Consider the following 26,634-nt stretch of genomic DNA (forward strand, 5'->3'; position numbering starts at 1 on the left):
AGGCCCTTGATTTCTAAGAATCATGCATTTAAAGAAAAATTGAGTAACAGTAAGGGGGATAAAGTGAAAGTGGTATGCAAATGAAGTGTGGGAAAGCCTAGACCACATAAATTCAAAGCCCCATCCAACTCTAATAGTCTCGTAAACTATGAGAATGTTATTCTATTTTCATTTCTTTCCAACCCTCCAACTGCTGCACTAGCACCTCTTGTTCATTAGCACTTTAGAGTTTATGTGAGTATTTTCTGGGGCCTATATTTATGTGATGGCTGTTAGGAGAAGTCTTTTGCAGTTAAGTTATTTCTTTCAGTACAATTCGGGAGATCACCAAAAGATAGTCCCTTCCACGTTCAGAGATGATCTTCCTGAAATCCAGTTTCCAATGAGAAGTCAACATTTTGCTCTTGCAGATAATGACGTGATCACCAGTTCCTGTTCTTTCCTGTTTTCTTTCTGGTCAGTCCAATAATCGACTGGGGTATTCTCTCACTATAGTGGTTTATTTCTGGCCAGAACCTAAAAGAACCTTGTGTTTCTTAAATTCCTAAATACAGTAGCAGTGAAGCAAAAGAATTGGGTTTCTGAGATCAGAGGCTTTAGCTTTGTGAAAACTAGTTTGAGGAAATACATTGCATTTAGGACACTGAGGCAGAAAGGATCTGGCTTGCGATGCACTCCCCTTCTTGGAATGTCCCAAGTCTTATTCCAAAGCTTTGTGCCTTTGGAAGCTAAGTGGTTTGTGTCTGTCACTCCTCCAGTGTACTCGCAAGAACAGGTGATTTTCCTAGTATCATTTAATATCACATAACTTCTGGCAGACTCATACTTCTGGTCTCTCTACTGGATCTTACGCATTTGAGCACAGAGACTACATCTTTGTGCTTTGTGGTTAATAAGTGTTAACTGAATAAATTTCAATACAATGCAGAATTAAAGTTTAAGTATCATATAGTTGAGGAACTTTCCCCTAATTCAGTTCTAAAGGTTCCTGGATACCGTCTCTCACACACTGATTCTCTTGCCTTGTCTGTTTCAGTAAGACTCTCATGATGGATCCTTCCTCTTCCTTTGATAACATCTCCATTATTCACCATTAACGATGTTAGTTCGCTAAGCAGCTACCTGCCTTCTGTTTTCTTCTTTTAAAAATTAAATTTTATTTTAATCTGAATAATATTTGAATACATTTTAAAAATCATGTAGTACAAAGTGACCTATAATGCAGATCAACAGTATTCTGCCTCATCCCTCTCCCGCCCATCATCTAGCCCCCAAAGGCAGGCAGCCTTCAGTTCTGATATGCATTTCCATATTTCTAAATAATTTGCTTATTTTCTTGATTGATAAATTTTGGACATCATCTGTTGACTTCCTCTTATGGGTTAAACTCTCTTTCATATCCCCTCTCCTCCCACTTTTCTCCTTCCCTTACCCTTCCATCGTAGTAGAATCACAATTTTGGGTTAAACCAGTAGTCAGCTTTTACATGAAAATAACCACATACATTTTGTTCACTGGTTGAACAGATTCTGCCCCTGCCCACATGCACCTGGAGTTAATAATTGACTCATGTTTTCATTTGGTTGGTTTCCTACATACCTATCTGTAACTTTTTCCCCTAAATGATCCATCTGATGTCAGGTACCTGTTAATATTTTTGTAAATGCTCAAACACCTCTCATATTCCATCAGTTTTTTCCCCCCTAAATTCTGGAAACCTCCTTCCCACCACTGTTTTTCTTCTTGCTCCAGTCAAACTGGTTCTCCAGACCTGTTGTCTTGGGACTTCTTTTTGCTTCTCTCCTGTTTCTAGCATCCTGTGTCTTCCTTTTCCTAGCTTCACTCCTTGCTTTGCTGAAGCTTACTAAGAAAGGTGCATGGGAGGCATATTTTTTGTCTTGGTATGAATGAAAATATCTGTATATCATTCCTTATATTTGGTTGATGATTTGGCCAGGTAGAGTACTCTAGGCGGGAAATAATTTTCTGTTAGAACTTTTATGGCATTTTCCACTAGCTTTTAGCACCCAGTGTTACTGTTGAGAAATCTGATGTCATTTTGATTCCTGCTCCATTATATGAAACCCATTTTGGTTTTTTTCTTTTCCTAAAAGCTTACAGGATTCTCACTTTATTCTGAAATTCTGAAATTTTACAATGACTGTGTTGGATACTTGGTAGAGCATTTCAGTCTTAATTCTAGGAATGTTCATTGTCTTACTTCTTCAATAATTTCCTCCTTGTGCTTCCTTTGTTCTTTTTGGAACTCCTGCTGGTCAGGTGTTGGACTTCCTGGATTGACTTTCTAGTTTTCCAATCCCTTTTCCCCCTGCTTTCCATTTTGATCCTTTTTCCCATTCTGTGTAATTTTTTGACATTATTATACAACATTTCTTTTTTTAGCTATTACAGTATTAATTTATTATAATTCTTTCTGGTTCTCTCTTTCCTTTTTCATAGCATATTCTTTATATATACAATCTCTTCTAATACTTCTTTGTTTATTACTATATGTAATTGGCAGGGACTTGTGACACTGCAGTATCCCAGCTTGCTTTGATGGTAGATTTAAAAAGTCATCCAGCCAAACTGATTTGAAAGCAGAGTACTAGCAATATCTGAAACTGAAGTTCCTTCCCTTTTTTTTTTCTTGACATATGAAATTCATTAGAAAAGAACAGCTACAGAGACACAGTGTGCTTTCCCCTGTCCCTACCCTTTAAAGTATATAAAGATGAGATTCCCTTCTGCTACCTGCCTTGTTGTTGCTTCCTGAGTGTGTGTGCATGTGTGTATTAATGTACTTGTTTTGATCTCTCCCTTGTTAGAGCTTTACTCATATCTTGTGATCCCTGACTGTCCACTTAGATTTAAGCTTAGTGGGTGGGGCTTGTTGACTGTGAGGGACTTCATATTAGGATTATCAAATCGTGAGCCTTTTAATTGGGGTCTCTCAGAGTCAGCATCTGATGGCTTTTCTCCCCACTGTTTGGTGCATCCAGAAAAGTCTTGACTCCTATGAGAGTGCCAATGTGCCCGGTACTCTCAGAGCTGAGTGAGGAAAGGAGGCTGACAGTTCCATAATCTATCATGTACACTTGCACTTAACCCCCATTTTCAGCCCCTAGATTAGCCCTGTTCTCCATTATGCCTGGGTGTCTTGAGTCTGAAACCTGTTTGGTTCAACTTCTCCAGAGAGGGTGCTGGAAGTGTTGGACACTTGGATGTGCAAGGTGGAAAAGGAGCCCTAGGGGCCAGCCTATTTGCAGCCCTGCACCTCCCCCTTTTCCACTACCTGTACTTCCAAGCACTGAGCCTCTCAGGGGTTCTGCTGGGAAAACCGGCTTGCCTCTCGGTACTGTCCCCCTTTGCAGGCCCTTAGTTTAAGTGCCTCCACTCTGGCAAGTCAATTATCATTGTTGCTCCTTTCCTGTTCTCTCTGACCTCATAGATTAACTTACTGTCATTCTAATGGAGTCTTAGGAAGGGGATGAGATAAATGCCAAGTTCAACAATCAGTCTTCCTTCAACTTACAGGCTGAACCTCCTAGGAAGAGCAACTGGAGACAGAAGCATGAATCTTTCATCCGTACCCTCCGTCAGGCTCGAGAGATCCAGCAGGTAATTGCCAAAGGTGGAAACCCCTCAGATCTGCCTCCCATTCTGCCTGCAGAAAATCCAGACTATATTCAGTGTCCTCACTGTAGCCGCCACTTTGCTCCCAAGGTGGCTGAGCGGCACATTCCCAAGTGTAAGACCATCAGGAACCGTCCTCCGCCTCCAAGGAAGCATTACAATTGAGCAGACAGCAGTGGAAACCTCAATAGTAAAGAAGGCTCTGCTTCTCTTCAGCAGTAAATGGGAGTAAAATAATCTGATGCAGAGCAGAAAGAACTGAAACTTTGACATCTCCCAGATCTGCCTGCAGAGCTGAAATCAGTGAGGAGAGACCCACTGCTAAGCAGCAGGAGATGGAAGGAAGCCTCAGCTTCCCATTAAATCACCACCTCAGGCTGATGTGCCTTATGTTATTATCCTAAGAACTGATAGGTGAAGACACGTAAGAGTAGCAAGGAGTCTACATTAAAGCTCTCCTCTTGCAAGCCTGACTTGTGGTTTGTGCTGGTTAAGTGCCTGCATTTGCTGTGCTGTCTTGCCACTGCCTCTGCATGTATGTCTGTGATTCCTGTTAACTCTTCTTGTTCTTGCAAGAAGTTGGCTTTTTAGGATGAGCTGGTGTCAGAGGATCATGGTATCTCTTGTAAAAAATAATACAATTTTGCTGTAAGGCAAATGACCTCTCTGGTACATGGTCCTGGCCAAAAGCCAATACAAGTATGGAAGGTTAGGGCGCCAGTATATCCTAAACCCTCCCGATGTACTGTGTAATACAGTGAACCTCATCTTTATGTACTTTACAGGGTAGGGATGGAGGAAAGCACATTGTGTCTCTGTAGTTGTTCTTTCCTAATGGATTTCATATGTCAAAAAAAAAAAAGGCAGTTGGGGGAGGAAGGAACTTCAGTGTCAGCTATTGCTAGCACTCTGCTTTCAAATCAGGCTGGCTGGATGACTTCCTAAATGAGGCAGCAAAATCTACCATCAAAGCAAGCTGGGATACTGCAGTGTCACTTGTCCCTGCCAATTATACTACAGTAAACTTCTATTTTAGAAAGTAAACTTTAAAGGAAGAGGTACTAGATCTTTAAAATTTTCTCTGGACAGAATTGTGTCTAGTGCAAGTAACCTTCATAATTAGGCTCTCAATAAATGGGTTTGGGGGATTTCAAAATAATAAAATGAGTTGAGTCCTAGACTTATCAAATGGGAGAAGTGATAAGGTAAGGTCTGATGGGGGTAATATCAGTTCAGGCAGATGAAGCCAGCACAACAGATCTGAAATATTAGTAAGATTATTGTCCTGAGAGCATCACTCAAATTGTTAGTTTAAAATACTGGAGAAAAAATTACCCAACCTGACCTAGGCAAAGGCAGACAACAAAACTGTATTTGCTGAACAACAGCTGGCACTCACTCTTGTTCCATTTCCTCTGCACCTTCTGCTGAGTGGCTGGGCTAACAGATCAGACCAATTTGATGTGAGTTTAAGGCTTTAGCTGTGAAGCTGCAGGACACTAGGCTGAAAAAAATTACATATTAAAAAAATAGCACATATTGCTTTATGCTCTTCTTAATTGTTACAAAGAAAAGGAAGTATCATATAATGGGGCCTTTGGTTGGCCTTTAAAGAAACCTCACAAAGAGACACTGGATATTTAACCCAATATATACATCCCCAGGCAAGTTTAATGAAGTACCCACTTTAAGTTTCACATTTGATGGTAAACGCAATAGAGGACAAGAATGAGCAGTGGCCAAGGTCACAAAGTGGTAGCCTGTGGACTGCTTTGCCCCACAGATATGTTTTATTTGACTGGCATAGCATTAAAAATTTAATCCAATATTAAAAATATGGGATATGGAGCTTGTCTTGAAAAACTGGAAACTCTGGAAACCCTGGGCCAGCTATCCTGCATAGCACCAACTGAGTGGGGTTCAGAATCAGTTTCTCCTTCCAGATGGAGTGAGGCACTCAGATCACCACAGCCCTGCCTGGCCTGCTTCCCTTATTTGCCTTGTCTGCCTGGTTTGTAACCCCTAGAGGAGGTTGTAAAGGTCACAGACCAGGGGCCTCCAGGGAGAATAAATGTGTGTGGGGGAGGGGAATACCTTCTATAGACACAGAAAGTGTTATTCTTATATTGCTAGAGAAACAGTCAATGTCATAATGTTCCCTTCGATCTCAACATGTTTAGGGCTTCATTATATCAGGAATATTTATTGGCCTTCGAATTTAGCTTGACTGGCTCTTTGGGAAGAAAAACCCTTTTTCTATCTTAAGTCTCTTCCTGGATAGCAGAGGATGACAGAGGGTAAAAAATGCTGCTTGTTAATGTCCATGTGTTATACTGCTTTATCCAAAAATCTTCAGTGCAAGTAAAGGCTATAAATTTTAAAGTTCAAAAGGTTAAGCAATGGGAAAAATCTCATGGTGAAACTCACTTCGTTGAAAAGTACGCGGATGCGCTGAGACAGTATTAACAGCAGTATACTGAATGCAGCACAGCATCTTTGGCTAACATTTGCTTTAAGTCATTAATTTTTGCACTTTTCACAGCTACAAAGGAGGTAGCAGAGATGTGATATAGTGTTTTTCTCCCTAATGCTCATTATTCTGTGAGGTTTAGTGATCAGCATGTTTATTTCCACAGTTAATCACTGAAGCAATAAATGATTTTTGGCTTTGTGGCAGGAAGGAACATGTTTTGTAGTCCTAACTACAGCCTGCTCTGCCCTGACACTATCATGAATAATACTTCTTTGGAGGGCCAGGGATGCTATTTGAAAGAATTTATTTACAGTACATCCTTGCTTCAGAGTTGTTCTATTATAAATGTTTCCAAATATATGGCAAAACCAAATGAAATGTGAGTTTAAGGCTGTTCTTGCTTTAAATTTTAGTGAAATGTTCAGCCAAGAGAAGTCATAACTTGGCTGTGCTATGCCAGGGAGACCAAATGCAGTTCAGTCTCTTTGAGGGAAAACAGTTTTACAAACACAAACTGGCATCATCATTTGAAAAAGCTGACTATGACTAAGGAGGTAAGTACAAGATGTGTCCCTTCCTCTTTTAATGACTCATTTTTTTTCCTCCCTCTGTATCTTAAGCATTTTCAAAGTTTTTATGGGAAAAAAGTTGTAGTAGCAGAAATGATTGTTAGCAAGAAAAAGAAACTGGGAAGAAGCAAAGATTATTTTTGTGCAAATGTCCCTTGCATTGTTTCTGTTATAAGACCATCAATTTATTTATATTAAGACTCATTGAATCAAAGATTCGTGAAGGCCTAGAGTCTGGGTGTTTTATCCCCAGTGACAAAGGTCCATACGCAGGCTTACTGAGGCATAGCACTGATTGAGAGTTTAAATGTTTATTTAAAACAGAAATGCCAAACCACTCCACCCTCAACCTTTCAAACATCTGGCTAACAATAAGCTAATTCTTCAGCAACAATGTCAGAGCAGAGGAGTAACTCAGGTTATACTATAACTCAAAAGCAATACTACTGGAAAACTTAAAACACCTAGCACTACATAAAAAAGAAAAATAGGACACAATTTAAGAGAATGAGCTAGAGAAAACCATTCAAAGGCATTTCTGATGCTTCACCTTCCACTTTTTATCTGATGTGTGGCTGCCACCTTTGAACTGGTTTCTATTTGCATAGCTTTTTGGTGGGTAAAATCGTATGGCTGTCCCAGGCACAATTTGGGAAAGTGCAAATTGTCTCTAAGGCACAGAACTTAGATTCTCAGCCAGATTAACAGCAAACGTAAACTTCTCAAGGGAACGTGCTAGAGAAAATGACCCCAGCGTTCCACTGCTAGAGAGTGATTCCCCCTCTGGAGCCAGAGAAGGGCTCTCACCCTCTCTTCAATGCTCACTTTCATCCCACAGTCTCAGCAACGTGCCCATGTTCCTCAGTTCCATGGCAGAAGCAATACTCATGATTAACAACCAAACAGACCCTGCCTCTCAGGCCTGCTGAGATGGTGAGCATGAGGGATACAGGAACGTGAAAGGCCAGTCAGTCCTTAAAAAAAAAAAAAAAAAAAAAATCAAAGTTGCATTTACATGATGAACCAAAACCCATTGTTAGGGTTTGTAGCAAACCCCCAAGTCCCCAGAACTTGTAACTTTAATCCAGGGTTGGCCCCTTCCCTTATTTTAAGAAAAGGCTTCGGTGATTACATTAGTACCATTGTACTAGGCTTCCCAGAATTGAGAAAACAATGGGAATATCAAACCAAAGAAGATCCCATTGAATAGAGTTGCCCATCCCCAGCTGCGGGGTTTTCCCAGAGCAGCAGCCTTTACACCATCAGTTTTAGGGAAATAGCAAAAATTTCCATTGCACAGGTCCTCCCAAAACATTAAACAGATATCAAACATTCATTTTTTGGTTCCAGAAAATAAAACAAAAATTAATCTAGCTGTTTCTAGGGAGGTAGGATGTGACACTCATTAAGGCAGTTCCTGTGACCCAAGATACTAAAGGAACATTCCAAAGGTTAGAGGTGGAAACACATAGCTCACATCCTTAAGTAGAACCATCAAATGTTTCTAGGACACTTTCTCTCTTCAGGAAAGCTTAGCTTGCTCCTGTCTACAAGGACATGAAGACACATGGATCAGAAGGGATCTCTCAGCCAAATTCCTCTCACTTGGCAGGTTCCTCTTGTACTGTTAGGCTTCAGGGACTACCAGGTTTTGGTGCTGGCTTTGGGCCACTCAAGTAGGAAAGATGATGCATATTCACTGATATGGCTTCATAAAATTCCAAAAGGGGAAAAATACTGACTAGACATACAGAAAGGGAGTGGTTGGGGCTGCTGTCAAGATTAGAACCCTAAGAGCCACAAAGGCAGAGGCACAAGAAGCCTTCTTGGGCAGAAGACTCAGTCACTCTAGGCTCTCTTGAAGATACCAAGTAGAGGCATATAAAGGAGGACCTCCCCTCATGGTTTTCTCTTGTCTGTTCCTACTGACTTAATTCTCTGCAAGATGCCTCATCTCTTAGAGGTATCTTCCAAACCTAGGAAATCCCACACTGCACCAGCCTGAAACTCCTGCTGTGTGATGAGGAAGGACCTGCCCTTCTTTCTCTACTCCTCACTGAAGAAATTTCAATCAACCCTCAGAGGAAAAGCAATCTAATCTACTTCTCCTCCTAAAGCATTTAGCTGCACAAAGTAATTGAACTTTCTGAAAACAAGCCCCAGATTGACTCCACCAGACATATTTTCCTGGACTCCGGCTCCTGAGAGGGCTTAGAACACTTTACCACTCTCCAGATGACCCTGGATGGGCCACACTGGTTCCAGCCCACTCCAGCTTTACACTTTAACCTCCTCCACCCAGAGGTGCAATGCCTGGTGTTGAATTCCTAAGGCAGCTTCCAATTCATGGTGAAAATGACAAATGGGATATAAGCTGCTACCAGCAAAATTAAGGTGAGCATTGTGTCTCCTCTTCAAAGGTGGGATCACCAGATGAGGTACAGAGCTGCTGTTGCTATGGCAGTCACTGAGGACAGAGCCAGGGCCACGGGGCCCTTCCATTTTCCAACACAAAATCACTCCTAGATCCTATCTAATAGGCAATGCTACTCTCCAAGTGTACATGGAAAGTGCTTCAGAGCCTCTGCCTTGCGCTCCTTGTCTGCAAGTGAATGAAGCCAGGAAAGCGCTCTCTGCATTCAGTAAGTGTGCTGTGAAGGTCTTTGGATCCCAGTTTCCTGGAGGCTGTAAGGCTTAGGAGACTAGAGGCTGGGTCGACAGGAGTCTGTTCCCAGGAGGCACCAGGAATCTGAATCTAAGTCAGGCTTTGGATCCATTTCCATCTCTTCCTTTGCTGTCTGAGTTCCTTTGGAATGCATCCCCACCTGTCCAGATAAAACACAGTTCCACGTTAACAACACTGCCACCTAGTTACAGCAGTTTAATGCCAACATCTAAGGATGTGTAGCCAACAGTTTTGTGAGAAGTTCATAATACTACATACCTTAATAATATAGGACCTTAGATAAAGTCCACACCTTTACATTTGCTGCAAGTAGGTAATCAACTATCCTGGTTTATCCAGGACTACAGGATTTTCTAGGATGCAGAACTCTTAGTTTTAAAACTCAAACAGTCCTAGTGAAACAGTCCTCCTGCCTGCTACCTCTGCCAATCACCCTATGCTTCCCTCAAGTATGTATAATGCTTTCCAAAGTAATTTCATAGACATTATTTCATTTAATCCTTAAAACAATCACACCAGGTGGGTGATACTACTTTATTCTTTTAGTTGAGAACCAGGGCTCACAGAAACCAAGTAATTTGTCCAAACACATAAAGCTGGTAAATGGCAAAGCCAAGGGTTAAACAGTATTTCCCCAATCCTAGTTCACTCTATATACAGTGATACTATGGCTCTTTAAAAACAATGCAAGCAGCATCACCTGTGAAGTATTTTTACCAAAAATGTTTAACTTGAATCTAATCAAGCCTTAAGTCTAACTTTCAGTTTTCAGAAATGACAGGGTGACGAAAGAACAAATTAAGCAACGTCTCAAGAAATTAAGACAAATCCAGAATGTGGGACATTCTGTGAAAGCAACTGACTCCATTTCTTCAATAAGCCAATGCCATGAAAATTAAAGAAAAAAAAAAAAAAAGGCAAGGGGTGGTGGTAGAGGGAATTTTCTATATTAAAAGAAACAAGAAACATAATGTAACGGGGTTCTTGACTGGATTTTGGTCTTGATAAAAACAGTTATAAGGACATTTTTATTGGAAAACTAAGGAAATTTGAGTTCAACTAAGTACTAGATGATAATTGAGGATATTACTGTTATTTTTAATACTGTGTGATAACAGTATTGTGGTTATCCAGGAGAATGAATCTCTTTATTTTGGGATATATGTAATAAAGTATTTAGGGGGGCTATGTCATGACTTGCATAATTTACTTGAAAATGATTTAGCAAAAAAAGAAAAAGAAAAAAGAAAAAATATATACATACACCCATATTTTAAATACACACAGATACATACCTACACGTATTTTAAACACACACACACAGACACATATGCACATTTGAAACACATACAGCACATGTTAACAAGTGTTGAACTGAGATGGTAGATGTATGGGTGTTCGCTTAACTGTAAAGTTTAAAGTTTTTCATAATAAGTAAAAGAAAAAACAAAGGTAACAAAAAAAAACAATGGAAGTTAGGTGATGAAAATGATTCAATCCAGGTGTGTGAACAAGGCCAAGGCTTCCGGGATTCATTACAAAAGTTACATCATCAAAAGGTTAAGTACTTGCAAAGGAATAAGTCTATTTTTTTAGTCTTTGGTGTTTTGCTTCTGTGATTCTTCAAAACAGAATCAGAAATCGAATTATTCTTTTAATGCTCTCACCTGCTGCCCTCCTTCTAACTTCTTGTTCAGCTTCTGCAGTTGGGTAAAAATCTGGAGGTTTTCTTGCTGTAGCTTCTGTTGTTCAGCCAGACACTCCAACACCAGACCCTGTAATCTCTCAACCTCTACCTGCAGAGTGCTGCATGCACAGGAAGGAGGAGTCAAGGGTGTTCCCTTTCCAGCACATGTTCCTGCAGGATTCAGCCGAGGTGGCTAAAAAGAGAGGATAGAGAGGTCAAAGGAGATTCTGCCCAGATGCTACAGCTAGCTCCCCAATCCAAACGTCCTCTAAGTGCTATCAGATTTTACTTTTAAAGTAACAAGATAAAACACATATACACGTGAAGTAAATGCAAGAGAAACAGAAAATTGCTGGGATTACAACAGAACCCAGCTCTAACATAAGAGAGTCAGAGAACTCTCAATGCCTCAGTCCCTGTTATGCTAAATTAAAAGAATAATCAATCATCTATTTTGGAGGACTTCGTGAAAATTTTTACAGTGCATTGATGACTTCCCATTTAAAATGCTGAAGTGAGGGACAGCACAATTTGGTTGGGAACAAGTCTTTCTGATCATTGTGAGGACACTGTGATGCAAAGGGTGAATATTCATGAAAAACAGCGGATCACACTTTAGAACAGATTTGAGAAGTGTTCAGTAAACAAGATCGCCAAAACAATTCAGAAGGTTACTTGACAGAGGAATTAAAATGTTTACCTTGAAGTTTGAAAGGTTTTATTTCTTCTTCTGGAAAGCTTTTTAATTATCCTAGCTTGGATTTTTCTCCATTCTTCCACTATACTTTGTTTATAGCAAGGGTCAACAAATGATAGCCTATGGGCCAAATCCGGCCTACTGCCTGTTTTTGTACATGAAGTTTTATTGGAACATAAGCATGCCCATTCATTATGTATTATCTATGGCTGCTTTTGTGCTACAATGTCAGTGTTGAGTGGTTGCAAGAGACTGTATGGTCTGCAAAGCCTAAAATAATTACTATGTAGCCCTTTAGATAAAGTTTGATGTCATCTAATTTACAGTTTTATTGAGATATTTACCACAATTTCATTTCTACCAAGGTTAGGTATACATGTGTTGCTTCCTTACTAGACTACAAGTATTATTTCTTACTTATATTTAGTACCTCCAACCTACCCTAGCAGTGTCATGAAAACTGGATTTGAATTTTGGAATTTCAATTTTGGTACTTCTGAGGCAGAGAGAAAAGAAAGACAATCCTCTGGTGTAGAAAGTGTGTGCCTGTCAAAAATGTGAATGGGTAGATACTTTCCCATCAGTTTAGCCTTGGGTAGAAGCTTTAAACGTTACTGAACAGACAGTATGAGTGATGTAGGGCAGCTGGGAAACCAATGAAGCTGGAGAAGGAGACAGTGAGGCCAGGAGAACCAGGCAGGGTTCACAGCCACTGTTTACCTAGTTGTGATTTAAAGGCAAAAGCTGTTACCCAGGCTCCTGTTGGGGGCTTGTGTTCCAGAGGAGCTTCAGAGGCCACTTTGAGTCCTTGCAGCTCTTCGTAGGGCAGAGTATCTTTCTCAGATTGTGAAAAGGCTGCACTTAGGGGAGATGGGCTATCAGGCATAGGGATGAATTCTGCATTTTCCAGCTCCTGTGTATTAAGAGAAAGAATCTCATCAGTTCTGTTTGAGCCATTTTCCTTCACCTAAATTCCCTTTGCTCTCTCTTTCTTTCATTCTGTCGAGACATCAGCACCCTCTAGTGGGGCAAGCCAGCTGTGGTTACAACATAGCTCACCCTACCTGTCAACATCCTGTCATCCCTCCCTCAAGGAGCAATAGTGAAGCGAAATCAAACTCAAATTCAAGAACAGTCTGGAGTATCTGGCATGTTTCCCCAACATATACTTAGTCTACACAGGCTATTCAGTAAGTTGGGAAGCTCTAAGGTGATGGCAGTGAGGCCAACTGCCAGGCTGAAGCTTTAGACAGAACAGTGTGCTGCTTCTTCCACTCATACTCCTGAGCAGCTATCAAGCTTAACCTTATTATAGAGGGAGCTTTAAATCTATGGTTTTTTTTTTTGCGGGGGGGCAGGTGGTGGTGTAAAAATTAAAAAAAAAAATTCAAACTATAAATGTCGACTGTAGAAAATGAGAAAACATAGATGGGCAAAGGGAGATGACAAAAATCACCCGTAATTCCATCACTCATAGAAAACAACTGTTAAAATGATCAGTATGTAGCTTTCATATTGGACATTCTTCTATACGTTACATATTTTCTAAAAGAATGGGTCATACTGCACAGATATCCCATCCTTTCTTCATAGCCATATGTTATAACCAACTTGCCTTACAAATAAATAAACTCCAACATTTTTACTGTCTGCACTCATAAAGCATTTCTCTACTGTAAGGCAATCCAACTGCCCCAATAGTCTACTTCTATGAACCACAGTACCAAATCTATAAGCTTAATCTTAGCACACATGTACTGCAAAAACTGCCTTCAAAGAAGTTTGCATTAATTTCTATTCATGTAAGTAATAAAGACATGAGAACATCTTATATCTTTTCTTGTCAGGAAGAAAAAGAATTAGAGATTTGGTGGTTTTGGTTCAAGTAGACAGTAGAAACCTAGATGACTGCTGCAAAGCACTTGAATAGGACATAGGAAACAGTGAGATCCTTTCTAGTCCCCGCAGAGGTACCTCTACCAAAGGAATTACCTTTCGAAGCCAGCCAGGACAAGAGCTGCTGGCGCCACTGCTGATCCTCATGGCCTCTGTGGGGCTCACTAAACCTTCCATTCCTCGGTCTGCTTCCATTGTTCCTCGGAAGCCTCCACTTGGATCAGGAGTTTCAGATTCCTGTGGATTGTCCTCCTCTTCTCCCCCACCGCCGCCGCCACCTCCTGGGCTAGAATTCTGAACCACTGACAGATACACAGAAAGAAATAGAGAGCTTTGCTCTGCAGCAAGAAAGATTTACCATCTGATAGCCCCACTGACCCCTGGAGAGGTCCCTACATTTGCATGAAGTGGACTAGCAACAGTAAGTCAGATATTTAGGACTAAATTTTCAGGTTTTACACAAGGGTCTTGTATATCAGTATCTTCATGATAATTTACTTCTGCTTTCCAAATGTGCTTATCCCTATGTTCTCAGCAGATTATCAGTGTCTACAGCATTACTGACTACTCATCCCAACCATACCACCCACACCTTAACAGATATATCCAGACTCCAGCATAAAGGTTCCTCTTATATACAAAGCTTTTTCACATTTGAGCCAAACACCTCTTAAAGCTACCGTATAAGCTTACTATTAATTCCTTTTCTGGGGAAACACCCAAATAGAGAAATCCTCAACCACTCAATTCATTAAATTCTTTAATGACTATTTGTAAGAATTTTAAAAATACGATGGCTGGTTCTTTTAATATCATGCAGCATATTCCAAGTTACCTTTAATTAAGATAAGTGTAGTCAGGAGAAAATGAAACAATTTTAATATGGGCCAAAGAAAATATAACTAAGAAAGTAATTTACCAAAGCTTGAAAAAAAAAAGCAAGGTATATTCTAAAGTTAAATGAAAGTTTGTTTATGGCCACCAGCTAACCTGGCTTGAGAACTGATTATGCCACACTGTGATCCTACCAAAACAGCAGAACTGTAGATGCCAAAATAAAGTTAGAAGCTTGCTTTTTTGTTTTGAATGGATTTTAAAAATTATGTTACATTTGATATATACATTAAGACTATTTTTAACACATATGTAAGCTTTGATGCCTAGCAAAATAAACACAGATGAAATCTATTACGTGAAAGTGCAATTACTTTCCAATATGGTAGCTACTAAGTAAAATTAAAAATTCAGTTCTTCAGTCACAGGACCCACTTTTCAAGTACTCGACAGCTACATCTGGACAGCACAGAGACAGAACACTTCCACTGCTGCAGAAAGATCTACGGGACGGTGCTGAACTAGGACATAACCTAGATGGCTTTACCTGCCTTGTGAATTCCTTTCTTCTCTGGCCTCCTACTCAGATGTTACTACTTCTGATTAATTTTGTATTTTTCATTTCTTCATAAAAAGAAAACTTAACCACATATTTATGTATCTTTAAGCAATATATTATTTATTTTGCTTTTGTTTTTGAACTTTACAAAAAGGCATGTAGGCTGCTGTAACTTGCTTTTTACATTTCACATTATGGAAATATTTGTAGATGTTATTCATTTTAACTCATACAATATTCCATTGGATGGTTATACAACATTCAACCAACAAATATGTATTGGGAATTTACCACTTGCCAGGCACCCTTCTAGGCAATGTGGATAAAATTAATGACTAAAAAAGACAAAAATCCCTGCCCTTACAGAGTTACATTTTTGAGCCAATGGACATGTGCTTTTAATCTTACGTTTTTCATTTAAATACTGTTCCAGCAAAACAAAGCTGTAATAGAACAGCTGTGCTTAGCAAAAAGTATTTTATCATTTGTGACAGATATTAATATGCACAAATAGATCCTGAGCAATGGATTACTAAAAGAAACTAATAAAATGTGTGATATGTGTGTGTATATAAACTAGAGTTCAACAAATCTAAATCAGATTTTCAACTGTCTTTTTGGAGGATTAATTTACTTTCATTCTGGGTCTTCATCTGTTTTGACTCCACAAAATACCAGAATCCAGTCTGAAACATCAAAGACTACAGGTACTCTAGCCAATGGAAAACCAAAAGGAACACAGATTCAATTTCCTGGCATGGTCCCAAATCAGAGAGAACCATGAAGAAAGCAGCCAAAGGAAAAGTATCAGAGAGCTTTGGCTGATTTTCCTAACCATATTGAAAGTTTAGCCAACTTTTAATTCTGAGGGCCTGTTTTGAAGGACTATCTCTATAGACTGGGAATACTATGGAAGTAGAGGGCAGACAGAACCCATAGCCCCTAGCACAGCAAGAAAAGGAACAGTACGTAAGTCATCACATTGCAATGCTGAGCAAGTCACTTTATTACTTCCATGTGCATGGTGGCAAAGATGTACTCTCCCTCTAACCACAATGTAAAAGTCATAAGTTATTATGAAATCTACCAAAATACGATCCTCCCTCTTGAGCATGGTATTCCTCATTTCCCAAAGATACTTCCTATTTCCTTTTTTGGGAGACTGCACAGAATTCAACTCAAAGACTCACATCTCAGAAAACCACTGGTACTTGAGACACTGCTACTTACCAGTTCCAATGGATAAGCCACTGCTATTGGAACGGATGGTCTTAGAATTCAATACTTTCTCTGAGGAAAAATATTTCAGTATTTAGGTAAGCACTGTATATAGTTAGAGGCAGAAAACGTGAGAAGACTAGGATAGGGAGTTAATCTAGGAGATAATTGCTATCCCTCACACCAGATATAATTAAATACTGTTTTAGATATAAATATTACAAGCCAAGTGCCACTAGCTACTCTAACTATATTCACAATGTAAAGTAGCAATTCTCCACTGTAACTATTCTTTGGAATCATCTGGGAAGCTTTAGAAACTAACAATGCCTAGGTCCCACCCCAGAGGTTCTGATTTAATTGGTCAGGACAATGGGATTTCTAAAAACTCCTCAAGGGATTCTAATGTGCAGCCAAGGTTGTGAACCACTGACCTAAAACAATGAACTTGTAAACCTTCACACAGGCCTTTATAATTTACTTCATAACAAAGGAATATTTATGCAGAAAGAAGTTACAATTTAGTTTTATTTTTTTCTTTTAAAGGTGTACTGAATGTTTCTCACAAAAGCATGAATACAGATAAACTAGGGAGCAACTAGAAGTAACAAATTCTCTGGCAAGGGTGCAGAGCCTGAAGTTATCATGAGGTGGCAAATGACAGAACTCAAGAAATGCCAATATTCTGTTTCTGCCACTACATATGGTATCAATGACGACTATAAGACTTATAGAAGTAGCTTCTTTGAGATGCAAGAATGTGACCGTCAGTAACTTAGGTGTGGTTCTATTCTCTGTCAAAGCCATCCCAACCCACACATATGAAACCCTTACCAACAATGAGAATGGTATGCCAGCCACGGCAAGATAGGTCTGGGACATGATGCAGAGATCCAAAGATGGGCCGAGGCCATGAAGTGCAGATATCAGAGCCATGAGGTCTCTCTGTAGGGGTCATTGCCAGGCGACCATTACCACCATTGCCCCAGGCAAAAATGTGATTATCTAGACAAAAAAATTAAACAGCAAATAGTTTAATAGCACCCTGGCTTCCCAACTCTTTTGGGTCCCCCATCTTTATGTCCTAGAGCTGAAAGACTTTCCACTATGTACAAAACAAGGTAAAGCTATTTATTCCCTTATATAAAGCATAAACAATACCTGACGCCACCTACGTAAACATGACCAGCACTCCTACATACTGCCATCTATTCATTCACTCATTCAACACTTTTGGTCATTCATTTAAATGTTTATTGGGCATCTGCTTCATGACAGGCATTGACTGAGGTGCTAGAAAGAGAGTAGTAAACAAAACAAAGTCATTCCCCTTACGGAACTGACACTCCAGTGGGGAGAGACTGATAAACAAATTATTTCAGGTAGTGACAAGTGCTATGAAGGAAGATAAATGGTAAATAAAAGTGAAAATAAAGAATAATGGGGTATCACTAATTTAGACAGGGTAGTCAGAGAAGTACTTGTTGATACTTGAGCAGAGACCTGACTGAAGTGAGAGAACCAAGTGGGTATCTAGGGGAAGGGCTTTCCAGGCAGAGGGAACAGCAAGTGCAAAGGTCCAGTGTAGGTAATGTATCACAAACACGAACAAGAAGTCTCCTGCAGCTGCAGCAAAGTAAGGGAGGGACAGTGGTCACAGAAGAGGTCAGGAGGTGACTAAAGTCTGGGTCATGTAGGCCACTGCAATGATTTTAGTTTTTATTGATTGAGATAGGAAAGCATTAGATTCTGAAGAGTAGGTATTTAAAAGGAGCTCCCAGGTTACCATGAGAACTGACTGCAGGGGACCAAGGGTGGAAGCAGGGAGACCAGTTGTAGTAGTGAAGATGGTAAAAAGTGGCTGGATATATTCTGGAGATAATCTGTAGAATTTGCTAATGGATGGGACTGGGGGTGTAGGATGGAGTTGCCATTTACTGAGACAGGAAGGCTATAGGAGGAACAGATTTGAACAGAAAATCAGAAGTTTGATTCTGAACATAGTAAGTTTGTTTGAGATGCCCATTACTTCTTAACCAAATCATGATATATTTTAGTGAAAAGGGGGTGCTACTAATGATTAAGCCAGGATAATAGGCATGAATCAGGACTGACCTGGGAAGACTGGATTATAAAGACTGGACCTTATCTTTAGGCATCCAAGTCAAGGGGCTGTTGAAAAAGTCAATCTGCAGGTCAGGTATGGTAATATAAAGCTATCAGTGTACAGGAGGGATTTAAGGTAACAAGTTCACTTAGACAGTGAAGGGAGATGGTGGAGAGAGAAAAGGATAGGATACTGCTCTCACGGCACTGAACCCTTCTCCCTGCACTGATCTGTTTATATGTATGTCTCCCTTACTAGTCCATGAGTTTCTGGAGGACAGAGGCTTTCTCAGACTCAACTTTTTTTTTTTTAAATTAAAGTATAGTTGATTTATATTATATTGGTTTCAAGTGTACAACATAGTGATTTAATATTTTTATAGATTATACTCCATTTAAAGTTATTATAAAATAATGGCTATATTTCCCTGTGCTGTACAATATATCCTTGGTGCTTATTTATTTTATATAGTAGTCTGCATCTCTTAATCTCATACCCCATCTTACCGTTCCCCACACCCCTTCCCACCTATAACCACTAGTTTGTTCTCTATAACTGAGTCTGTTTCTGTTTTGTTGTATTCACTTGTTTTACTTTTTATATTCCACATATAAGTGATAACATACAGTGTTTGTCTTTCTCTGACTTATTTCACTAAACATAATACCCTGTATGTTCATCCACGTTGTTACAAAAGGCAAAATTTTCATTCTTTTTATGGCTGAGTAATATTCCATCATTTATATACCACATCTTCTCCATCCATCCTTCTGTTTATGAACAGTTACACTGCTTCCATATCTTTGCTATTATAAATAGTGCTGTTCTGTACATTGGAGTGGATGTATCTTTTTGAATTAGTGTTTTCATTTTCTTTGGATATATGCCCAGGAGTGGAACTGCTGGATCATACAGCACCTCTATATTCTCAGAGCCTAAAAGAGGACCTGGAGCATAGTAGGCACTTAGTTTATGTCTGCTGGGTGAATGATGCAATCAGGTACAACTCAGAAGAGTAGAAGAACATTTATAAGAAGTAATATGCCCAGCCACAGAATCCAATTTTACACTCATCATTCTGAAGTTTTATCTGAGAAGTATACAGATCTACTGAAGAAATATTACCTCTTTGAGGCCCTGTCAGAAAGTGCTACTGAACTTGCTGTACTATATTTACTCCCTAGTGACATCCTGATTCTATCTTTCTAGGTAACATTTCCATTCATCTGGTCTGAACTAACCAGTCTGTTCCCTAAAACCCCTTGTTTTGGGACAAGCAGGGAAGGTTAATGTACCACTCTGAAGGTTGGTTCACTTAATTAAATATGGTAACAGATCACTTATCTGACACTATCCCTGGACCTCTCCTGTGTAAATAATAGGCACAGAACAAAAGAAAACAGAGACATCCCAGAGCAGGAGCAATAACCAAAAAAAGCCAAAATGAGTGAAAAGATAAGAAGATGAAATGTGATTTTTTTTGTTCACCAGCCATGAGAAAGAAGTGGTTACAAAAATCAAAAAAGTTTAGAAGGTGATGCAAGAAGAGAGAAAAAAGGAAAAAACAAAGCAGAAGAAAGAGGAAAGGGAGTGAAGGCTAGCAGAAGTGGCAGTTAAGGATGAGAAGCAGTGATAGGAGCAAGAAGGCCCTGAGGAGAAGAAATAGCTGAGAGGAAAGAGAGAAGAAAATTCCATTAGGTCAATCAGAAAGCTAAGAGACACAAGGTACACAGCCCTTTAAGCCTTAGCAGTCCCTAAGTACTGCAGTGTAACTGATCCCAACCAAGGAGCAAGGTTAAATTATGTTGTTCTCCTTTCTAGCCATTCAGTCAACATTTATTGAAACCAACATGGTGCTGGGCAAGGTATATACATATATATATATATGTGTGTGTGTGTGTGTGTGTGTGTGTGTGTGTATATGTGTATATATATATATATGTATATATATTATAATTCTTAAAACATTTATCAAAAAAGTTAAAGTTAAAAAAGTAGAGACTTAGGATACTAACTTGCCATTATCTAGAAATCTGACCTTTTTACAATTACTCTGTTGGACACATGAAAAGTTAATGAAGCTCCATATGCATAAAAACTGGCCACCAATTTAACACAAATAAAAAAGTAAACATATGATCCAGCTATATAAATAACCAGTCCACCTCTTTCCCAACCAAAATTTAAACACAGCCGTCCGCCCAGGAAGCTTGAAATAATGTGTAGACTCACCATCTGTGGCAGCAATAGTAAACTCATCACCACAGGAGACTCTGATCACTTGCTTTCCACCTAGGGGTCCCCCCAACAGGTTGATTCCTAGACGCTTCTTATAATTTCCAACGCCCAGCTGTCCACACTTGTTGCAGCCAAAGGTCAGCAGCCGACCTCGCTCTGAGACAAAGGGAAAAGTAACCAGGCATCAATGGGTCATGGAATAGAGGGAAAATGCAACCAATGCAGAGTCCCATGGACTAGCCTCTGGTTGTTAGAGTATACAAATATAAAGCCATCCACATGATCCTGGACCTAGGGCAGCTAGGTATCTAGATCAAGGACCAGTTAGATCCAGGAAGTGACTCAATATTATATATTCTATTTTAAATGTGGAAAATGGTTACTATCTATCTTAGGAAACTTATAGATGTGGCATTCTCAGTAAAGGATGTATTGATTATGCATTTACAATGATTACCAACAAAACATTTATTTGAATGCCCAAGTTGTTAATGAGACAATACTGCATGATGGGGGGAAATCAGGAAAATGTATATATAGTTAAGAAGAGCTAATACTTGATAGAATAAAAGAGCCTGAAATACTAAGGTCTGTGTACACAGTTGTAAATCAACTCACCATCAATGGCAGCAGTGTGAGTCTTGCCTGGGGCAATTGTACGGATCTTGTAAAAGGATAACTGTTTGGCCAAGGTAAAGGAGGTTGTGTAGGGAACTTCATGGTATGCCTGAAACAAGGTAAAACACAAAGCAGACTTATGAGGTAAAAAATGGAGGAGAAACAGGCCGAAAATGTTGTCATGATGACCAAAAGGTCTTCTAGCAAATAACATTACTAAGAAGGTGCCAGGTAGCTTTTCATCTCCAACAGAATACAAGAAGAAATAAGCTCAATATATAATCAGAGAATTTAATTAGTATGAGGTAGAGCTTTCTGACAACGAAAGTTTTAGATTCCTAAACTAGGGTATGCAAAACATGGACTCTCCATTCCTGAAGGCATCTATATTAGAATAGAATCGACATTTGTCTTGGTTATATGTAACAAAAGCAGGGCAAGGAATTAAAATCTTGGACTCTCTCCAGCCCATAAAGCAACCAGTTTACTGTGATCTAATTTGACCTACAGTGTTCTTAAGTTGTTAAAACCCACATTCCCTTTAGATAAGCATAAAAATAAATCTTCTCATGTGAGTTTAAAATTTCACAACAAATCAACGTTATAACAAAACTCAAATCAAGTAGTAGTGCTAATTCTAAATTTGCGTTTTCAAACTACACAGACACCCTCCCTAGACTTCCTCCAAATTTGTACTCTCCCTTTTCAGAATCACTACTTTAGAGATTGCTTTAAAATTCTTATCTTTTCCATTGAGTCAGCAAGCTTTTGTCTCTTAATTTCTTTAGACAATGACAAAATGACAAAAACTCATCATATTAACACAAAGAGGAGACTAGGACTTATCAGTGGTGACTTTTATGACATCCTTGAAGGAGGTGAGTGATACTTACATTTAATAAGCTGGTATAGGATCAGTGATTTCTCAGCAATAAATCTAAGCTTTCCAAGGAGGTGATACATTAAAAAATGTTTCTTTTCATGTTAATTTTCCTATACCTATTTCAGTGATAAGGTAAGAATCTGAATTCTATCCCTTGATTGTAATCACTTTATTAAGGTTTAATAAACTATACAATATTGTACAGCTTGACACATTTTTCTGTAGGTATATAAATGTAAAACTACCACCCAGATCAAGATATAGACCATTCCCATCACCCTAGGATCCCTCTCACCCTTTGTTAATACCTACGCCCCTCCTCCCAGAAGTAACCATGATTTTGACTTCTGTCATCATAAGTTAATTTTGCCTATTCTTAAACTTCATATAATGGGCATCATATAGTATGTACTCTTGTGGCTGGCTTCTTTTGCTGAACAAGTCTGTGAGATACTCATTTTATTCTTAAATCACATTCCACAGTCACAAATCAGCATTCCCAAAGAAATTCCAACCTAGAGAAATTCTGACAATGTATTCAGGACACCAAAGGGGATACTCACTTCATGGTTGATGATTCCAGACATGCACTGATTAAGACCCAGTTTGTTGAATTCATTGAGTCCACAGGCCAGCACTTTGCCTGACTGGGTCAGTAGAAATGTCCCATCACAGCCACATTGGACTGCGATGATGATCAAGGCCTTGGGAACATCCACCTGTAAGAAAAATAAATCCCCAAACATAACTTGTATTAGGAAAAAAACCTCTCAAATTCTTTCAAAAGTGACATCTTGTATTTAGCAGAATGACTATAGGGAAGTAAAGGTTGCACTATTCTCTTCAGAACTGCCCAGCAGCTTAGAGGCTACTGTTTTAACAAGGAGGTCTAGTTTTTTAATAAAGTAAAAGGCGGCAATTCCAGGTCAGCTAAACAGACAGCTCCTGTCAAAGTTTGTTTTAGCAACAGGTTCTAGTTAGGAAGACTTCTCAGAAAACACTGGGAAAGGAGAAGCCTCAGTCTATTGCTGACTTTGTCCTCTGAGGTGGAATGCCCATGATAGTTATAGAAGAAACTCAGTAGCCCTGTGGGGTCCCAGTCTGGTCATATTATAAGTGAGATGGCTGAGTACTGAGGTAGCAGGCAAGACTTCTGAACACTCACATCACTCTGCAGCTAACTAGATAGGGCTGGAGAATGGTGGGGAACATGATGGATGTCTGTGAAATGTGAAAACTCAAACTTCAAGTCTTCTACTACAGTCTCTTTCAGGAAAAGAGGAGCAGCTGTGAATCCTATTGAGTGAGAATGGTCCAACAAATATGTAAGTTAATTTTTAAAATGTAAGTAAACATTGTCAATACTGAATGGTATAGTCAATTACAGTTAACCTTCCAGTTGGTGAGCCTGTATCCCAGGATGGATGTGACAGAGATGTGACCATGCTCTTCCTCAGCTGGTCCTGTCCCAGCTCTTACCACGCCAGCCCTTGCAGTGCTAAGAGTAATTACATTTTATGTTTCATCCAGCAGGACCCCTAAACACAAACAACTATTTCATCTGGTGTCCAACTGTGGAAATGGGGGTGGGGGTGTGGCATAATGGCTGTGCTGGGTTAAGGAATAGTATATTGCTTTCCAATATCTTCCCAAGGAATTTTCCAGAGTGTGTTTAGCTTGATGTGACTTTTTCACTGTATATGCTGATTTTACTGCTCATCCCTGAGTAAGATGTGACCCCAGAATGCCCACAGCAGCTATATATTCTTTCTCAACTTTCTATGATTTAGTCAGATGACAAAACCACATAGTGCTAAATTAGAAATCTTGGATTATCAGTCTTCCAGACAGGAAATGTTGCAGGAGTAACATCTTGATATGAGGAGTCAGGGAAAGAGGACACACTACTGGAGTCTGTGTGACATAGGCTTTAGGAAGAAGCTGCCTCTGATTTTACCTTTTGTGGTGTATAATAATCCTCTTCTGAATCCAAACCCAGTCGTCCTGAGATAGACATAAGAAAGAAAATCATTAATACGAGGGCCTTCTTCCCAAAGAAAATGTTCAATAAGATTCTCTTCTACTGAATTAACACTTCTCAAGTAGAGGATGCATGATGTGTTAGAGGCACACGAGCCTGAAGTCAGTCTGTGTGCCTGGGAAATAGTGGACAGAGGCAAGGCTACACCTACCATATTCACCACAGCCCCAAGAGTAGACTTCTTTGTTTCGTGTCAAAACCACCACGTGGTTATCTCCACAGGAGACCTGCTCCACTGGATTGTTCAGGAAGAAGTTCAGCTGCATGGGTTCTAATACTTCAGGGCCAGCAACCTTGTCTACCCCCATGCAGCCATAATAGTCAGATCCAAAGGCATAGAGCTGACCTTCATCTGTGAAAAGAAGGAAAGCAGAACCCATCAAAGGAATGACTTATTTTGTCTAATTAGAGAGCTGGGTAGGGCTGGAATGAGGATGACCTCAGCCAATGATTTCACAAGGGATCATATCAGAGAAATCCTGTGCAAGTCTAGAGTTGTATTTAGGGGGTCACGTGTACTGTTACAATAACAGTTTAAAGAAATAGTAGTAGGATTATCATGTTAAAAAGGCTTAAACTTATACCAGGGCTATCTCTATTTTATAGAGAAAAAGAGAAGCACCAAGGAATCATTAAGTAATGGCAATACCAAAACTAAATTTTAGCTCCTGATTCCTGATTCAGTATTATCCACACCTCACTAGGTAATGGTTATTTTATGCCCTCCAACAAGAACATACCATGTATTTCTTCTAATCCTACCTCTTCTCTGTTATCCACCTGCCTTCTCCTTGCTCACCACTCCCCTATTACTACAGCAAGTTGGGCATGTTTTTAATTTTTTTTCCTTTTTTTCTAAATTGAAGTATAGTCAGTTTATAATATTTTGTCAATTTCTGATGTACAGCATAATGTTTCAGTCATATATATATATACATACATATATTCATTTTCATATTCTTTTTCATTATAGGTTATGACAAGATATTGAATATGGTTCCTTGTGCTATATAGAAGAAACTGGTTGTTTACCTATTTTATATATAGTAGTTAGTATCTACAAATCTCGAACTCCCAATTTATTCCTTCCCACCCCATATCCCCCCCAGTAACCACAAGTTTCTTTTCTATGTCTGTGTATCTGTTTCTGTTTTATAATTACATTCGTCTTTTTTTTTTAGATTCTACATATAAGTGATTATCATATGGTATTTATCTTTCTCTTTCTGGCTTACTTCACTTAGAATGATGATCTCCAGGTCCATCCATGTTGCTGAAAATGGCATTATTTTATTCTTTTTTATGGCCGTGTAGTATTTCATTGCATAAATATACCACAACTTCTTTATCCAGTCATCTGTTGATGGACAATTAGGTTGTTTCCATGTCTTGGCTATTGTAAATAATACTGCGCTGAACACTGGAGCGCATGTCTTTTTTCCAGTTCCCTCCAGATACAGGGCATGTTGTTATTAATGTGTCTTTGCTGATTGTCTTTGGTTCTCTGGATGCTGTCTTTGTTATAAAATCCCAACTAAAACTGCACAGAATTAGGTATAATACTCCACATTAAATGCACCTGGGCGCTTTCTGCTGATGCCTTACCTGTCACACAGACAGTGAAATCATCGCCACATGACACCTGACGGATAGCTTTGCCTTGCAACTTTTCCACGTGCTTTGGCTGTCGGTAGGAAGCTTTGTCTCCGTGGCCCAGCTGACCATGGAGTTTAGTACCCCCTTGCATGTTCTGTGAAATAAATAGGTCTTGTGAAATTTTAACTTTTCATGCCAAAACTAACCTTTAGTATCACTACTTGTTAAGAAAAATAGTAGGAAAAAGTCAGCTGGAAATTTAGAAATGAAATTTTAAAAAGGGGGATGAAACCTTTTAATATAGGTAGTAAAAAACCCCTGCCAATAGGTAAAGATTTTTAAAGTATCCCAGATTGATATCCATCATGTCTTAAAAGGACACATTCCCAATTTTGTCTTTCTCCTTCAAGTCTAAGATGAATTGTCTATTTAATTATGAGTGATGGTGAAAAGATTCTTTATATTGTCTAATTTGATTGTTTTCTATAGGACTACAGCCTCTTGAAAATCCTTATAAAATTTTTACAAATTTTGGTCATAATTTCCTTGAAATATGGAATAGTTATAAGGAATCTGGCTATATCAAAGAGGCTGCTATAAAGCATTGAGAATAGTTCTAAATGATTTTTCAACAGTTTTACAAAGATAGGTAATTTTTCCCATTCAATAACTCAATTGTAAATCCTTATATAAATGTTTTTTAAGGCATTAATATCACTCCACCTCTAAAAGCTAATTCTTTAAGGGAAAGAATTTTAGGAAATAACAGCAAGTTAACACTCTAAAACAGAGACCAAAAATGAGTGATTACTCATTTTTTCTTTCAATCAATCAATTAATAGTTGAGTGTCTACTCTGTTACACACTGGGGATAAAGCCTGTCCTGACAGAGAAGT

General features: G+C 39.1%; 2 protein-coding genes across 14 annotated transcripts in view; one reads left to right on the top strand and one right to left on the bottom strand.

Moving 5' to 3' along the window:
* The window catches only part of ZC2HC1C (zinc finger C2HC-type containing 1C), a 45,023-nt gene that overhangs the window by 6,400 nt on the left and 11,989 nt on the right, over positions 1–26,634 (top strand). For 4 of the 12 annotated variants that reach the window (XM_072963443.1, XM_031679261.2, XM_031679262.2 and 1 more), the window contains exons 3-4: positions 3,538–3,621; positions 14,901–15,130. In XM_072963443.1, coding sequence (XP_072819544.1) covers positions 3,538–3,621; positions 14,901–15,110 — 294 coding nt within the window. In that variant the 3' untranslated portion in view covers positions 15,111–15,130. Of the gene's footprint in view, positions 1–3,537; positions 4,110–14,892; positions 15,131–22,006; positions 22,097–23,364; positions 23,427–26,634 lie in introns of those variants that run through there. The other 8 variants (XM_072963441.1, XM_031679263.2, XR_012073754.1 and 5 more) reach the window with 7 other exon arrangements.
* NEK9 (NIMA related kinase 9) overlaps positions 6,974–26,634 on the bottom strand; it is a 34,043-nt gene continuing 14,382 nt past the window's right edge. The window contains exons 11-23 of one of the 2 annotated variants that reach the window (XR_001459214.3): positions 25,748–25,892; positions 24,294–24,494; positions 24,059–24,105; positions 22,665–22,820; positions 21,219–21,327; positions 20,595–20,756; positions 17,090–17,260; positions 16,268–16,327; positions 13,741–13,946; positions 12,500–12,661; positions 11,032–11,244; positions 9,060–9,503; positions 6,974–7,652 (exon numbers count right to left, since the gene is read on the bottom strand). Coding sequence is in view for 1 of the 2 variants with exons in the window: in XM_006206084.4 (XP_006206146.1) it covers positions 9,381–9,503; positions 11,032–11,244; positions 12,500–12,661; positions 13,741–13,946; positions 16,268–16,327; positions 17,090–17,260; positions 20,595–20,756; positions 21,219–21,327; positions 22,665–22,820; positions 24,059–24,105; positions 24,294–24,494; positions 25,748–25,892 (1,755 nt within the window). In the remaining variant the exon portion in view is untranslated. Of the gene's footprint in view, positions 9,504–11,031; positions 11,245–12,499; positions 12,662–13,740; positions 13,947–16,267; positions 16,328–17,089; positions 17,261–20,594; positions 20,757–21,218; positions 21,328–22,664; positions 22,821–24,058; positions 24,106–24,293; positions 24,495–25,747; positions 25,893–26,634 lie in introns of both variants that reach the window. The other variant, XM_006206084.4, reaches the window with a different exon arrangement.

The sequence above is a fragment of the Vicugna pacos genome, chromosome 6, assembly GCF_048564905.1.
Source record: "Vicugna pacos chromosome 6, VicPac4, whole genome shotgun sequence".
NCBI classification, from domain to species: domain Eukaryota; kingdom Metazoa; phylum Chordata; class Mammalia; order Artiodactyla; family Camelidae; genus Vicugna; species Vicugna pacos.